Below are 16,839 nucleotides of genomic sequence, written 5' to 3' on the forward strand. Positions count from 1 at the left end.
ATCTTTGACCTTTGAATTCCTCCCTAGGATAGCCTTAAACTAGCTTTTCCCCATCCCCCCGATGCTGGATTCCACGAGTGGGCTCCGTTTTCTTGACAAGTGTCCCTTTCGTTTTTTCTTATTATAAAAATTGCTCTTCTCCATGTTTTTTTCTTTGCAAAAACTGGGAAGTTGGAAAGCAGAGAACCTTAAAACCCCCCACTCCCTACGCTAACACAAGTAAACGACATAGTTCCAAAAACCCTATCCTACCATCCACTCACAAATCACCACGTAATCCCTAAACCCTTTCTACGATAAACGTGGCATAATACGTTTGGCTGAATCACGTGAAGCACTGTCGCTCTACACTTTCGAGTTTGGAAAGGAAAAAAGAAAAACAGAACCGCCTCAAGTAAAAGAAGTTTCTTTGTAAGATAAAATTCATTTCGTAAGGGAAAAAGGAAAAGAGAAAACCCATATTTTTGGGCTTTTTATTTTTCTTTTTGCCCGTTTCTTTTTCTATATATCTTTCAGCGAAAGAACAGAGCAAACACCCAGAAGCAGAGAGAGAGGCAAGCAAAGCAGATATGGAAAGAAAAAGAGAGAGAGAGAGAAAGGCACACGCTTGAAAGGAGGAGTCAAAAGAAAAGAGAAAAGGAAGATAACAGAATAGGCGTTGATAGACCGTGGAATCTAAGAATCACACACGAAGTTTTGGTGGGGGTGCTCGTTTTTATTTATTTTTTTATTTTTCCCATTTTGTTTCTCTTTTTAAATGAATCCCCTTCCTTAACTAAATTTCTTGCGTGTTTCCTGCGGTCTATCTACTCTTATCTGTGTCTTCACTAACTCTTCTTTTTCATCTCTCTGACCTTTTTTTTATTTTCATCAGAACTCTTGCCTCTCTCAAAAACCCAATCAAGATCCTTCGTTTTCTTTTCAAGTTCTTTCTTTTTCTTTCTGGGTTGTCTTTATAATTCTTGTTCGCCTTGGTTTCTTTTCTTTTTTGGGTTTTTTTGTTGTTTCAAAGATTTCAGCGTTTTGCTACTATCTTGAAGTGAGAATATCGTAATATTTTAATAATATATTAATGGAGGATGAGGGTAGGGTTTCTGGTAGTAATGGGTCATCTTACTGGCTGGATGCTTGTGAGGACATTTCATGTGACCTTATTAATGATTTTGTTGATTTTGATGCTCCTATAGTTCAAGAATCAGTTGACAATGCTTCCAATCAAGATTTCTTTGGAGGAATTGATCACATTCTTGATAGCATCAAGAACGGGGGTGGCCTTCCTCCAGTAGGTAACAACAATAATAATAGCTCCGTTGTCAATGGTGATGGAATTCAAGATTCTATTGTCGGAGATGGATGGTTTCAGAATGAGCCATCTGGGGTTTCCAAGAATTTAGCTGAGAACTCGGTTCCACCGCCTAATGGTGTTGAAAAGAACAACCTTGAAAGTAAAGGGCAGGAGAAGAATTGTGAAAATAGTAATTGGAATTTGTTTGATTATTCTTCTAAGGAGAATGGAGTGCATAGGGAGGACAAAAGTTCTTGTGAGTCAAGGGATAGGGGTTTGGATAGTGAAGAGAAGTGTGGCAAGAGGGCTCGTGTGAATGGTTCCAAGAATGATAGGCAGTATCCAAGTAGAGGGCAATATTACCCCAGGGATAGGGAGAGGTGTTCTGCTAGAAAACGAGTTCGCGATTGGGATGAATTTGATAGGAGAGATAGGGAGCATGTTAGGAGAAGAGAGCATTATAATGGTAGTAGTAGGAGGGATGGGAGAGATAGGGAACGGAGAGATAGAGAACCAAGGGGTTATTGGGAAAGGGATCGATCAGGGTCCAATGAGGTGGTTTTTAGATTGGGTACTTGGGAAGCAGACCGGTACAGAGAAGGGAAGGCAGCTAATGACAAAAGTCAGGAATGCAATGGAAAGATAGAGAAGAAAGTTGAACAGCCTAAGGAAAAACTTTTGGAGGAGCAGGCTCGTCAGTATCAGTTGGATGTTCTTGAACAGGCAAAAAAGAAAAATACAATTGCATTTCTTGAAACAGGGGCAGGGAAGACACTCATTGCTGTTCTCCTCATCAAAAGTATTTGTGATGATTTGCAAAAGCAAAAGAAAAAAATGCTCTCTGTCTTTTTGGTTCCTAAAGTTCCACTAGTTTATCAGGTAGTAAAATTTGTGGAGTTTTTATGCACTTTCTAAGATATGATGGGTTCCATGGTTTGACATTCAGTTGTCCTTATTATATTCATTGGCTTTCTTCAGCAAGCTGAAGTTATTCGTGAGCGAACTGGTTATCAAGTGGGTCATTATTGTGGAGAGATGGGTCAAGATTTCTGGGATGCTCGAAGGTGGCAGCGTGAGTTTGAAACAAAACAGGTAGCTTTTCAAATTCTTTTCTGTGAAAGCTTCTGCTTGACTGTCATCTTGAGCTTTTCTTTCATGTTCTAATTAGTTTTCTTATTCTACTGATATGGTAGTACTTGTGTGTTTTTGGTGCTAGTCATTGGTAATCCAGTATCTTTCTGTAGTAATTTTTAGCTATGACATTGTAATGAGCATTAAACAAAATGTTTGTATATCCAGTCTGTGGGACGCTTTTGCTATACCCAGCTTTATCTCAGTAGTTTATCAGCAATTACCTGACTTAGATTAGATTTTTGAATCAAAGTACTTTTAGCTCAATTCAAGTTAGTAGGAATGGGATGATATAGGTATAGTTTTCGAATTCTAGGAAGATCCTTATATGCAACTTTCTAGAATTGGTATTTTGTGGATAATAACAGTAGTATACCCTTTGACCCATTTTAGTAGGAATAGAGGAAGAAAACGGAGGAAAGCTCTGAACTGAAAGTCATGTCAGCACCTTAATATTAAACAGACGTAGTTCTACCATATGATGCACAATCAAGTGAAAGTAGGCTGTATTTGATATTTTGGTTGGATAGAGAATTTCTATTTCTTTGGTACTTTTTGACAAGGTATTATAGGCTGCCACATTCTTGTCATTCCGCATGTAATTGAGCAATTTCTAGTGTGCTGTTTAACATCCAAGTGTCCTACAATATCTTTTTTGAGCCTTCTGGAGCTGTTGATTTTGCATATGCGAGTAATTGTTTCAATTTATGGTTAAGATGATTCTTAATGTAGGGGGCTGCTGAGTGTATAAATAAGAGAAATCACTTTTATTTATGACAACTTTATTTGTTGGTGCTGTAACTTGAAATTATTTCTTGATTTACTCAATTGATGTTTTCTTGTAGGTTTTAGTTATGACAGCTCAGATTCTGCTGAATATTTTGAGGCACAGCATAATTAAAATGGAAGCAATCAATCTTCTAATTCTGGATGAATGTCATCATGCTGTGAAGAAACATCCTTATTCACTGGTGATGTCTGAATTCTATCACACCACGCCAAAGGAGAATAGACCTTCTGTTTTTGGGATGACTGCTTCTCCTGTGAACTTGAAGGGTATATTTTTATTTTCTTGTAGTGGGTCTTTCTTCTAATTTATATTTTTTTGAGACTAAGGAGCATCTCACTCGCAAAAATTTTCTTTTAGTTGGTTGTAAGATTTGCTCCCTAACACAAATATTTCTGAATTGTTATATTCAGGCGTTTCAAGTCAAGTTGATTGTGCAATAAAGATTCGTAATCTAGAAAGTAAACTGGATTCTGTAGTCTGTACAATAAAAGACCGCAAGGAACTTGAGAGACATGTGCCAATGCCCTCAGAAATTGTGGTTGAGTATGACAAAGCGGCCAGTTTATGGTCCCTTCATGAACAAATAAAACAAATGGAAGTGGCAGTTGAAGAAGCTGCGCAGTCAAGCTCTAGGAGAAGTAAATGGCAGTTCATGGGAGCTAGAGATGCAGGAGCCAAGGAAGAGCTCCGCCAAGTTTATGGTGTCTCTGAAAGAACAGAAAGTGATGGAGCTGCTAATTTGATTCAAAAGTTGAGGGCCATTAATTATGCACTTGGTGAACTGGGTCAATGGTGTGCTTGCAAGGTATCTTATGTTTCAAGTGACGAAGGTTGCAATCTACTTATGCATTTGTCTTTTTGCTAATTTGATACATATGATCTTGGTTATGTTTTTTTTTCTTTCCTTTTTGCAGGTTGCACAATCTTTTTTGACAGCCTTACAAAATGATGAGAGGGCAAACTACCAGCTTGATGTCAAGTTTCAAGAATCTTACCTAAATAAAGTTGTGTCTCTCTTACAATGCCAATTATCAGAGGGAGCTGTTACTGACAAAGATATGAGCACTGCTGAGGCAGAGAACAAAAGTGCTGAAGATGGAACCAGTCCTGATGAGATTGAGGAAGGAGAGCTCCCTGACAGTTATGGTGGGTCTTTTAGTTTACTTTTCTACCTTTGTTTTGTTACTTTGCCAGCCCAACTTGTGACTGATTTGTTAATGATTTTGAAAATTGATTTAACATGCAAAAGTTGAGTATATGAAGCCAGCTTACATGTAAATGGGTTAGACCATATTATAGCAACAACAGTGTAGGTCAGATATATTAGTTTAGTTCCTGGATAAGTGATGTGAATGAAATTGCTAGAATCTGTTTCCTTGATGCTCTGATTCTCTTATTCATTGCTTGTCGCTTGTGGGGCACTTGAAGAGAAGTTATCTTTGCTAGTTAACTTTGCATGTATGCTTTTGGGTAACTCTAAGTAAACGACCAACATGTATTGCTGGCTTGCTTTTGCTGTGTTCTTTGTCTTACTTTTTGGCATAAATATTCTGGTGTAAATAATTTTGTTATCTAATATATTTGTAAAGAATGATTTTTAAAATATTCTGGTGTACCTTTTTTGCATAGTTGTCTCTGGTGGAGAGCACGTGGATGTGATCATTGGAGCGGCTGTTGCAGATGGAAAAGTGACCCCGAAAGTACAGTCATTGATTAAAATACTTCTCAAATATCAACACACAGAGGATTTTCGTGCAATCATCTTTGTTGAGCGAGTTGTGGCTGCTTTAGTCCTTCCTAAGGTTAGAAGGAATAACATGGTTTATTATGTTAAATGATAGATTTACAGCCCCTTGCAATTTCCTAATAATGCTATTTTAAATTTTTTGTGAATAGGTTTTTGCAGAGCTTCCATCTCTGAATTTTATTAGGTGTGCAAGTTTGATTGGGCACAACAACAGCCAAGAAATGCGAACTGGACAAATGCAAGACACAATTGCTAAATTCCGAGATGGTCGTGTATGTCCAAATTCTGTTTTCCTATCTTAAGCTGTTCAAGATCTGAATCATGCCATTGTAGACATTTGATAAATACTTTTACTTTCCATTGTAGGTGACATTGTTAGTTGCAACTAGTGTTGCTGAGGAAGGATTGGATATTCGGCAATGCAATGTTGTAATTCGTTTTGATCTTGCAAAAACTGTTTTGGCATACATTCAGTCTAGGGGTCGTGCAAGGAAGCCTGGGTCAGATTACATCTTGATGATTGAGAGGTGTTTATGTTGGGTGTGGTTCATTTAGACATTTTCTTTCCACCAGCAGTTACCCAGACAAACTCATATTTTCATATTGTCTACAGAGGAAATCTATCTCATGCTGCATTCCTAAAGAATGCACGGAATAGTGAGGAGACCTTGCGGAAAGAAGCAATTGAGAGAACTGACCTTAGTCATCTGAAGGATACTTCAAGGTTGATTTCGGTGGATATGGTACCAGGTACAGTGTACCAGGTTGAATCAACTGGTGCTATTGTGAGCTTAAATTCTGCTGTTGGACTCATCCATTTTTACTGCTCTCAGCTTCCTAGTGACAGGTACTGTACTCATTATAAGGTATTGACATTTGCTGTTATTCTATTGAGGTTCAGTCTTTTGCTAAGTTGCCCTTACCTTTGTTTTTTAGATATTCAATACTTCGGCCTGAGTTTATTATGGAGAAGCATGAGAAGCCAGGAGGTCCAACCGAATATTCTTGCAAGCTTCAACTCCCCTGCAATGCACCGTTTGAAGAGCTTGAGGGTCCCATATGCAGTTCAATGCGTCTTGCCCAGCAGGCATGCTATCTTGTCACTATGTCTTCATCAAACTTATATTCAAGAATATTATCATGTTGGTAAACATTTGTAACTTTGTAGGCTGTATGTTTGGCTGCTTGCAAGAAGCTCCATGAGATGGGAGCATTTACTGATATGCTTTTGCCAGACAAAGGAAGTGGGGAAGAAGCTGAGAAGGTTGACCAGAATGATGAAAGAGACCCACTTCCTGGAACTGCTAGGCATAGAGAGTTCTATCCGGAAGGTGTAGCAAATATACTCCAGGTTAGTGTTCTCCATGGATTTGACTTCCCGTCTATGTACTATGGGAAACTAGCAGATGCAACTTTTAGCTCATTTGCAATCTATTGGATGCCATTTTTAACTGTTTCTTTTCTGTTTTTTAAAGATATAGTAGTGCATGTGTCCATCTTTATATTTGCAACCACCATGATGCTGGTGACTTTTAATTTCTCCACTGCAATCTGCTCAGCTCCTTGTTTTTATAATTTGACCAAGTTTTCCTTTGTGTTGTTGGTAACAATGACATTCTTTTCAATGCTTATCTGGACATCAAAGTTGAAATTGCCTTTTTTGGGAAGGAAGTAGACTTACTTATCTGCAACTTGTAACTCTTCAAATCACTTGAATAAAGAACTATACGGTTTGGTTTTAAAAATCAAGGAATAAATGGCAAAGTTTCATTTAAATTTTCGAATACTTGTACATTACATACATCATACATGGCTGATGAAAGTTTGAAATTTTCATAAACTGAAAAAGCTTTCCATCACAATGTGACTCATAACTTTCATAATTTATATTAAGGGTTTAAAAAAATTTCACAATACCAAAACCATGAAAACATTGTTACTGTGAGTGATACCATTTTTGATTAAATACTTTGGATAAATTGTATTTCTTTCTAATATTCATTTTGTGTTGCATATGTCATGCATCACTTTACTTGGTGTCCTTAATGGTTTTCTGTTATGCTTTCTGGTCCACAGGGAGAATGGATTTTATCTGGAAGAGATGGCACTGAGGACTCCAAAATACTTCATCTGTACATGTATACTATCAAATGTGTAAATAGTGGCTCTTCAAAAGATCCATTCTTAAATAAAGTCTCAGATTTTGCAGTACTTTTTGGCAAAGAGCTGGATGCAGAGGTACTTTCTTTTATTTTTATTCTAGCATTAAGGTGCAGTTGGTAAGTAAGATTTAATTTAATCACATTTGTTACCAACAGGTGTTATCGATGTCGGTGGATCTATTTATCGCTCGAGCCATGATAACAAAGGCATCTCTTGTCTTCAGGGGATCGATAGATATTACTGAAAGTCAGGTGAGTTGCTGTTTAAATATATGGATGATTACAATTTGAGTTTTTTGCTATTCATACTTCAGACTATGCTTATGATATAACTCCAAATTTGGCTTTATGTGCAGCTGGCATCCCTTAAAAGTTTTCACGTAAGATTGATGAGCATTGTACTGGACGTGGATGTTGATCCTTCTACCACTCCTTGGGATCCTGCCAAGGCATATTTGTTTGTCCCCGTGGTTGGCGATAAGTTTGTAGATCCTGTAAAAGAGATTGACTGGGATTTGGTTGATAATATAATCACAACAGATGCATGGAGCAATCCCCTTCAGAGAGCAAGGCCAGATGTTTACCTTGGCACTAATGAGAGAACGCTCGGTGGTGACAGAAGGGAGTATGGATTTGGGAAATTGCGTCATGGCATAGCCTTTGGGCACAAACCCCATCCTACTTATGGTATCAGAGGAGCTGTAGCCCCATTTGATGTTGTGAAAGCTACTGGGGTGGTTCCTACTCGAGATGTGATTGAGGTACAAGAAGGGGATTTGACCAAAGGCAAATTGATTATGGCTGATGGTTTCTTACATGCAGAAGATCTTGTTGGAAAAATAGTAACAGCTGCTCATTCAGGGAAGAGGTTTTATGTAGATTCAATTCGCTATGACATGACAGCAGAGACCTCATTTCCAAGGAAAGAGGGCTATCTTGGTCCTCTGGAGTACAGCTCATATGCCGATTACTATAAGCAGAAGTATGAATTGGATATTTCTTACCTTTTTAATTCCTGTTTTATTCCCTCCGCTTTTTTAAAATTAAAAGTTACAATTGGCTGCTTAGTAATTGCTTCTTTCTAATGGATGGGATAAGCCTTAATGCACCATAGTTGTTGTGCGTGAAGAAAAGAAAAGCATATCCTACTCTGTGAAGGACATGGTTGACTATTTTTGGGTGCATAATATGTGAGCTTTTGTCACATTTCTACCTGATAGTAGTTGATGTTCTTACAGATCAAAGATGCTTTTTGTTTCTTCTTGCACAACAAAGGGTGCATTAGGCTATTGCGTCCTCTGTATATTACTATCAGGTATGGTGTTGAGTTGAGACACAAGCAACAATCTTTAATAAGAGGTCGTGGTGTTTCATATTGCAAGAATCTCTTATCTCCTCGATTTGAGCACTTAGAAGGTATATTTAGAAAATGCTCCTTGTCTCTAACATTAGTTTGGCATCTCTTATGGTCCTTTTAGTGCCAAATTGAATGTCTTTATCATATGAAGGTGAATCTGAGGAGGCTCTTGACAAAACATACTATGTGTTTCTGCCTCCGGAGCTGTGTTTTGTTCATCCACTTTCTGGATCACTTGTTAGAGGTGCCCAGAGGTTACCCTCTATAATGAGGAGGGTTGAAAGCATGCTTCTGGCAGTTCAACTTAAGCGTATAATACAATTTTCAGTCCCTGCTTCAAAGGTGTGATATAATTCACAGGCTGATCAATTTCAAATCAATTTCAAGCAGCTTTAGATGATCACTAATTGTTGTCTTTCTTTTATATGTACAGATTTTGGAAGCTTTGACTGCTGCCTCCTGCCAGGAGACATTTTGCTATGAAAGGGCAGAGCTTCTGGGAGATGCTTACTTGAAATGGGTTGTTAGTCGATTTTTGTTTCTCAAATATCCCCAGAAACATGAAGGTCAACTTACCAGGATGAGACAACTAATGGTGAGTAACATGGTTTTGTATCAGTATGCACTAAGTAAGGGACTTCAATCATATATCCAAGCAGATCGCTTTGCACCGTCTAGATGGGCTGCTCCTGGGGTATTGCCAGTCTTTGACGAGGATACAAAAGATGGAGACACGTCCTTATTTGATCAAGAACAGGCAACTGTTGATGTTATACCAGTAAAAGAACACAGTGATGGGTTTGAAGATGAAGAAATGGAAGATGGTGAGATTGAGAGTGACTCAAGTTCTTACAGAGTCCTCTCTAGCAAGACCCTAGCAGATGTTGTTGAAGCACTAATCGGAATTTATTACGTTGAAGGTGGGAAAAATGCAGCTAACCACCTCATGAAATGGATTGGGATTCAGGTGGAGTCTGATCCTGATGAGATGGAATCTATGGTGACGCCATCTAGTGTTCCAGAAAGTATACTAAGGAGTGTAAATTTTGATGCCCTAGAAGGTGCGTTGAACATTAAGTTTAAAAACAGGGCCTTGTTGGTAGAAGCTATTACTCATGCTTCACGCCCATCTTCTGGAGTATCTTGCTACCAGCGTTTGGAGTTTGTTGGTGATGCAGTCTTAGATCATCTTATCACGAGACACTTGTTTTTCACATACACCAATCTGCCTCCGGGTCGGTTGACTGATTTGCGAGCTGCTGCTGTAAACAATGAAAATTTTGCACGTGTTGCAGTAAAGCACCAGCTGCACGTGCACCTTCGGCATGGATCAAGTGCCCTTGAAAAACAGGTTTATTTTCTCATTTCTTAAATTTAGCTTATTAATGTTGGGTGGCAATTTTAACCCATTATGATTTGTCTGTTCTGTTACATGGGCTGCATGCACGCACTACTATGTTTAGTATTTCTCTTCACCTAGTGATGGCAGTGATTCTGGTTTCTAGGTCACTTTCATGTTTAGTCATTTCTTTTTCAGGTTATGTCCAGACTCGTTTTGACTTTAAAAAAAAATTGCCAAGACACAATCCATTTCTGGAGTCATTTTATGTCATTGCTGGGTTAGGCGGTGTGGGGTGCAGGTCAAGTTTTAGATGGCCACCCTTAATAGTTTTAAACCAAAATTTCATTGTTTATTATCCCCAGTGAAGAAAACCAATTTTGTCATTTTAATCAGGTTAGTAAAATCTTAATAAAAAAGAAAATTTGTAAAAGATCATAAATAATAGAGTATTGGATGTAATTCGAGACAACTGTTATAATTATGTGACAAATGAAGTTATGCTTGATAAATTTAAATTTGTCCATTCTGTTTCATGGATATAATAAGTAGAACAAAAGGACATCATTTGCTTGGTAATAGGGTTTCTTCTGTCTGTGAATGGGTTGGTTCCTCCTGACTTCATATTTTTGGCTTCTATTTCAGATTCGGGACTTTGTGAAGGAAGTTCAGGATGAGTTATTAAAGCCAGGATTCAACTCCTTTGGGTTGGGAGATTGCAAAGCTCCAAAAGTCCTTGGAGATATTGTCGAATCCATTGCTGGTGCCATTTTTCTTGACAGTGGACGAGACACTTCAGTTGTCTGGAGGGTTAGTTTCAGCAAAGGGACAGAGTTATTGTCCCTTAACCCACTCCCTGCTTCCTTTTTTACAGCTATATGAATAAGAGATCTGATAAGGGAAATTTTGCTCTTGCTTCCAGGTATTTCAACCTCTGTTGCATCCCATGGTCACTCCAGAGACATTGCCAATGCATCCTGTGCGGGAACTGCAAGAGCGATGCCAGCAACAAGCTGAAGGCTTGGAATACAAAGCCAGTCGAAGTGGTAATTTGGCCACTGTGGAGGTTTTCATTGATGGTGTCCAGATTGGGGTTGCTCAGAACCCTCAAAAGAAGATGGCACAGAAACTAGCTGCCAGGAACGCGCTTGCTGTTTTGAAAGAGAAGGAAACAGCTGAAGCTAAAGAGAACACTGAGGAGAATGGAAAGAAGAAGAAGAATGGCAACCAGACATTTACCAGACAAACATTGAATGATATCTGCCTGCGTAGAAATTGGCCTATGCCGTTCTATCGGTAAGAAATTACAATTAGTACATTTTTTCCTCTTGTACTTTGACAATAACAACTTGACATACTGATCTGATGCATTGATATCTTTAGGTGTGTGAATGAGGGGGGGCCTGCACATGCAAAGAGATTTACCTTTGCTGTTAAGGTGAATACCGCTGACAGGGGGTGGACAGATGAATGCATAGGTGAGCCGATGCCTAGTGTTAAGAAAGCCAAAGACTCAGCTGCGGTGCTTCTCTTGGAACTTTTAAACAAATGGTATTCATGATAATGATTATTTTGGTATCTAGTTCTATTTTTTGACAATTGCCCCTGTTGGTCATGGTATGGTTTTTTATGGGAATGATTATTTCACAATTCACAGTATGGTTTTTGTTGGCCATTAATTCACATTATGTTTAGATCAAAGGAAATTTATATAAGCAAATGGATGTCCAATTTGGCAACTATTGATGTCCATATAAGTGTAATAAGGGAAGACCAACACCTTGCTAGAGGAGATAGAGGAGACATTTGTCCTTTTTTCCTTTCATTCTTATTGGCTATAATCTATTTTCTACTGTAAAAATTGATTGAAATAGATCGACTGAAGTTTACACTGCTGTTAAATAAACGTGGAATGAAGTTGCTGTTTTGGATTTAAGGCATATCTTGGAAGTGTAACATTCTAAATGTTTCAGTTGCTTCGAAAACGTTTTAGAACAAATCCCTTAAATGATTACAGGAAGCAAGTAGGGAAATGCATAGAAGATAAGCATGATTGAAGCTTGTAAAAGAAAAAAGGTAATGACTGGCATTGAATATGAATAAAAAAAAAAACAAATCACAAGTATCGTCTGCAAAAATTTAGTAGTAAGCCTGTCGAGCTATCTTAATGCAGTATAGAATTGCTTTGGAGAAAAAAATTGGGCTGTGATCTGCACAAAGACAAAATCACATGCTAGCATTCCGTTTATCATTTCTCCCCACAAGATGGTTTAATCCAACAAGCAATTATAATCATCCGAATAACAAAAAAGCAGTCATTCTTATTCAACTGCTGTTGGTAAGATGTCTTATTTAATATGACGCATTTCCCTCCAAGAATAAATGGAGAATTGAAGGTCAATAGCTTGTGAGCCTATCGCCTCAGGGTGTGCATAATGTACTCGGCATAAAGGTCCCTGCACCATAGCAACACAAAAACCTCAGTGAGGTGGAGATGCCTACGAAAAATGCTGATTAATAATGGGAAACCAAGGATGAAGTAATCAAAAGGGGTTATGTCCATCAGCTTTAGACATAGGAATTCCCTTTCATGACTGTGTATACCCCTCCTTGGCAATTAAATTTAGAGCTTAGGCTAATGAACTAATAGTTCTTTAGTTAAGGCATACATCGAGTACTGGATTGCTTCAAATGCTGCAGTTGAAGGTAAAAAGTCATTGACCGCAACCTCCTTGTTCTCGTTTTTCTTGTCTGTGCAATGTTAGGAAACCAGTATTCCTCACTTTGGGGAACTATTATTTCGATAAACAAACAAAATGCTGAACAAGGAGTTAATTATTTGAGATCGAAAAGGATACAGTCTTCAAAGAAACGGCGGATCTCCGAGAGACGGTGAGGGGGGAGGTCCTTGATATCAGTGTAATGTTTGTACTCTGGATCATCAGCACAAACTGCAATGATCTTATCATCTTTCTCTCCCTGGGTAAGAATAATGAAGCAGTTATCACACACTGAAAAGTATAAGTGTCAAAAGTTTAACCTCAAACTTTAAGGAAATACCTGGTCAATCATGGGCATCAGTCCAATGGCTCTGGCTCGCAGAAAACATCCAGGAAGAACTGGCTCCTATACAAGGGAACAACCTAATCTCAGTACTTGTAGATTGCTGTTAACATTCAGCTCAAAGATTCAACAATCAAGTTGTACAAGTAAATTTGGCATAATGCACTTAATGCCAGATACTAAATCTGGGATTTCCTTTGCACCTTGATGAAAAGGCCCTTGCAAGTAATGAGGGTGATTCAAAACATATAGAAGGAGAAAGGGAAGAGGGCGTGAAAGATATAAGATGCTATTATAGTGACTAAATTAAAAATAGGACACATTAACATTTAAGAAACCAAAAACAAAATAAGGTTTCCGATTTGATAAGAAAAGCAAGAAAAAGAAACACATAACATATCAGCAGAACAGCAAAATTTTATTTTTCAGCATTATAGTCCATCACCATATAAACAGGACATGGATAGAGGAAGATCAGATAGGTATTTCACCTGCATGATAACCAAACAATCCAAGGGATCATTGTCTTCACATAGTGTTCGAGGGATGAAACCATAGTTGTGAGGATAGACCACTGAAGAATATAAAACCCGATCAACCTGGCATTCATTTAAATAGTAAGAAAACATTACAATGAGGACCTGTTTAAGAATTTTCCAGTCCTCAAGTGAATAGTGGTAGATGATCTGGTAAACAGAACAAACTGGAATTGTTTGGAAGAAGGAAAAAGCCTTGGCCCACGAGATATGTCTCCATCTATAGTAGGTCAGGAACATGTTCTTGGAACCCCTATCTTTTAAAGGATGTAAAATTTTTCATACCTTAATCAATCCGGTCTTCTTGTCGAGTTCATATTTGACCTTACTACCTTTTGTTATCTCAACAACCTGTACAGTTGAACAAGGAGTTCAAAAAGCAAATAATAAGCAGTGGTTGGAGGTTAGATATTGCTGCTTAATATAAGAAACTTTTCTTGTAACCTTGAGATTGTCTCTTGAAAGAGGAAAACTGAAGGAAGTTTAGCTGAAACTAAGAAAATTGGTGGATGTTGTTGATGTAGTGTAAAATATGCCAATCTCTTGTTTTTCTTTAGCTTCGCAAGTCAAAAAAAAGATTTGCTTATATGGGTAATGTCAAAAAATTTGAACCCATAAAAGTTCTATTAACAAGTTCAGCTCCAATATGATTTGTAACAATTGACTTGACAAAGTTAGAAAGAAAACATACACAGTTGAAAACATGTGGAGCTCCAGGTCCTGCAGACAATATTTTGCAACATGGTCAGTTCCCAACCTGATTATTCACTCAGACAATATTAGCTAAAAACCACAAATCTGATTATTCACTCATTGGATAGGTACCAATCTCAAGATCATGCCAAGGATGTGCAGCAACTGATCTCCTTGACAAAGATGAAAGAATCCTCTCATTCAGACGGGGGACTGGTTGACGTGAAGCTTCGACTTCCTTAGCTGCATTTTCATCTGCTTCGCTCATCTTTTACCAGAAGAAGAATAAATTGCATCAACATTCAATCAAATTAGAGGGGCAAGATAAATCAAATTAAAGAACTTTTGGCTGACATATTCTAGGATCTGAATGAATCAAATATTAGAATAGGTATGGTGATAAAAAGCCCAAACAACAAACTATATATTGTCCCATTGCTGAGTTGATGAATGTCAGGCAATTTACTAATATCAATTGCAAAAATTTGGCAAAACCAATAGCTAAGAATAACATGACCTTCAAGGGTAAGTCAAATTTCAAGCTTACAGAACTTTCCAACTCTAACAACCTAATATGTGGTTTATGCTTCGACAATAAACTAATAATGGACCAACATCTCAATTGTAAACCAACACGATGCCCTCTTAAAAGTCACATAATTTTACTTTCATCATTACACAGCCACCGAAATACAAAAAGATGTGCAGAGAAAGTGACAAAAATTATCTATTACACATAATGACACAAAAATCTTCTCATCGAAATCAGGCATTGTGGGTGGGAGGCTAAGCTTATTGGTAAATTTCAGCAAGTAAAAGACAGTACTTTACAGTACTTTTGATCTGTATTAAGGCCGCTGAACAAGATAAAAAAAAAAAAGCAATTTTCTTAAATATTTATTTTTCTGCAATCTTTTTTCTCAACATGGTGAAACTAAAATGTAAAATCCGCAGCTTCTGATGCTTTACATCTATGCCAGGCTAAACCAAAGTCCAAAGTTTGTTCATGAATCCCAGCAGCAGTAAGATTCAATTAAATCCTAAGGAAAGAACGTGGGTCCTTGCACGTTTAACCCAAAAATGATAAGGCCATGAAATATCAGCTGATCATAAAGTGTAAACGTGGGATCTATAAAATCGACAAAACAATAAAGAGAGAGTTTCCATTGTGAACCTAAACAGTGCAGAAAGGTGAAAGGGACGTACCTTTGTTGTGGGAGAAGAGTGTAGACACAGAAAAAGCTATTGAGTACTAATATAAGAGAGATAGGATGTGTGTAAGCACTGATCCTAAAGCTGCGTTTGATCTATAGCTGAATATTTATACAATGAAGCTTTGAAAGTTTGTTCAAGTCTTCAAGAGAAAGAGAGAAAAGAGGGAGGCCAATGCTTTACGGCAGTGCCTCGTGTCTACTGTTGAGAAAAAACAGGTTGGTTCAAAGCTTTGCCCACCTCCTCGGCATTACCCCGTTTTCTCTCTGACTAGGCTAGGCTATTACTGAATAAATATTTCTAATTTGCAGCCCCTATTTTAGAAACAAAATTAATTGTGTAAGCCAATCAAAATTTTCTCACCTACAAGACAAAAGCCAATGTAATTCTTTCGGACACCCTTTGTCCAAAAACGAATCATGTCATGCATGCTAATGTTTTTTTAGCTATTGAACTGATGTGACTTGAATGTGGTTGCTGAAAATAAGAGCAAGTATAGAAACGTTTTGTTCGTAAAATAGATAAAAATAAAATAAAATAATTATTATGTGATAATAAAATAAGATAAAAATAAAATAAAATAAATATTACGTAATTTTATATAACGAATGAAATAGAGTAAGAATAATTATTATAACTTATTGTAGTATTTAGTTGATAACAATAACTTTGAAATAAAAAAAAAAATAGAAAATAAAAAAATAAAAATATCTTTTATTATATATATGATTATTTGTTTTTAGTTTATTTTTAAAATATTAATAATTTTAATATTAATATTTTTAGTATAATTTAAATATTAATATTTTATTTATAATTTAATATTATTATGATTAAAATATTACTAATTTTTTTATTTTTTATTTATACTCATTAAAAATTTAATATATTATTAATTTTAATATATTTTAAAATATTAATATTAATAATATTTAAATTACATATAAAATATTAATATTTTAAATTTTACAAATTATTTTTTTTCTTTTTTCTTTTTTCTTCTTCATGAGTCGGTTGCCAGAAAGATGATCTATGTAATAAAACGTCCATCTGGGGCATCATGTGGCTAGATCTGACCACTACGGAACCAAATTAGCGCTTCCCTGCGGCTGGATCTAGTCGTGGAGTATTAGATCCAACTGTGAGATCTGATAAGAAAGCACTAGATTCGATGCTTTCTGTGACCAGATCTGACCGTTGAGTGTCAAATCTGATTAGATCTCGATTGAATCTTATCGAAAATGACTAGATTGACATTTTTCGATCATATGCAGTTGTGAAATCACCATCGCTGCAGCTGTCGCCGCCATCACCGCCACCAAGTCATCTCCAATGTTGAGTGCTAGTTAGAGAGAGAATGAGGGAGGAAAGAACGTGAGAAGAGAGAGAAAGAAGAAGAAAAAATAAGAAAAAAAATATTTATAAGTCTAAAGTTGTAATATTTTTAAATTATAAAAGATATTTTAATTTTATCACATTTTAGAGCTATCTCCTCAATCATGAAATAGCAAAGTTCATGAGGAA

General features: G+C 37.0%; 2 protein-coding genes across 2 annotated transcripts; one reads left to right on the forward strand and one right to left on the reverse strand.

The window, feature by feature from the left end:
• On the forward strand, positions 323–11,747 carry LOC18613873 (endoribonuclease Dicer homolog 1). The gene is made up of 20 exons (XM_018124725.1): positions 323–2,164; positions 2,264–2,377; positions 3,262–3,472; positions 3,617–4,011; positions 4,121–4,352; positions 4,836–5,008; positions 5,103–5,225; positions 5,320–5,480; positions 5,567–5,800; positions 5,890–6,040; positions 6,122–6,304; positions 7,030–7,191; positions 7,272–7,367; positions 7,472–8,097; positions 8,431–8,531; positions 8,624–8,814; positions 8,906–9,823; positions 10,457–10,621; positions 10,734–11,107; positions 11,195–11,747. Exons 1-20 carry the CDS (start codon positions 1,073–1,075, stop codon positions 11,370–11,372), a joined length of 5,880 nt encoding a protein of 1,959 aa, XP_017980214.1. The 5' UTR covers positions 323–1,072; the 3' UTR covers positions 11,373–11,747.
• On the reverse strand, positions 11,942–15,579 carry LOC18613874 (soluble inorganic pyrophosphatase 1). The gene is made up of 9 exons (XM_007051326.2): positions 15,310–15,579; positions 14,236–14,371; positions 14,102–14,130; positions 13,696–13,761; positions 13,366–13,473; positions 12,872–12,937; positions 12,670–12,790; positions 12,481–12,562; positions 11,942–12,267 (listed from the first exon to the last, which is right to left on the reverse strand). The coding sequence occupies exons 2-9, from the start codon at positions 14,369–14,371 to the stop codon at positions 12,225–12,227; spliced, it is 651 nt and encodes a 216-aa protein (XP_007051388.2). The 5' UTR covers positions 15,310–15,579; the 3' UTR covers positions 11,942–12,224.

Source organism: Theobroma cacao, chromosome 1 (assembly GCF_000208745.1).
Source record: "Theobroma cacao cultivar B97-61/B2 chromosome 1, Criollo_cocoa_genome_V2, whole genome shotgun sequence".
Classification (NCBI taxonomy): Eukaryota; Viridiplantae; Streptophyta; class Magnoliopsida; order Malvales; family Malvaceae; genus Theobroma; species Theobroma cacao.

Excerpts from the sequence above, each read along its gene's own strand:
- LOC18613874 (XM_007051326.2), bottom strand. The coding sequence starts at position 14,371 with ATGAGCGAAGCAGATGAAAATGCAGCTAAGGAAGTCGAAGCTTCACGT. Across the intron at positions 13,762-14,101 it reads CTCCACATGTTTTCAACTGT|GTTGTTGAGATAACAAAAGG; the intron begins GTATGTTTTCTT and ends TCAACTGTACAG. Across the intron at positions 13,474-13,695 it reads AGAAGACCGGATTGATTAAG|GTTGATCGGGTTTTATATTC; the intron begins GTATGAAAAATT and ends AATGAATGCCAG.
- LOC18613873 (XM_018124725.1), top strand. The coding sequence starts at position 1,073 with ATGGAGGATGAGGGTAGGGTTTCTGGTAGTAATGGGTCATCTTACTGG. Across the intron at positions 2,165-2,263 it reads AAGTTCCACTAGTTTATCAG|CAAGCTGAAGTTATTCGTGA; the intron begins GTAGTAAAATTT and ends GGCTTTCTTCAG. Across the intron at positions 11,108-11,194 it reads TGGCCTATGCCGTTCTATCG|GTGTGTGAATGAGGGGGGGC; the intron begins GTAAGAAATTAC and ends TGATATCTTTAG.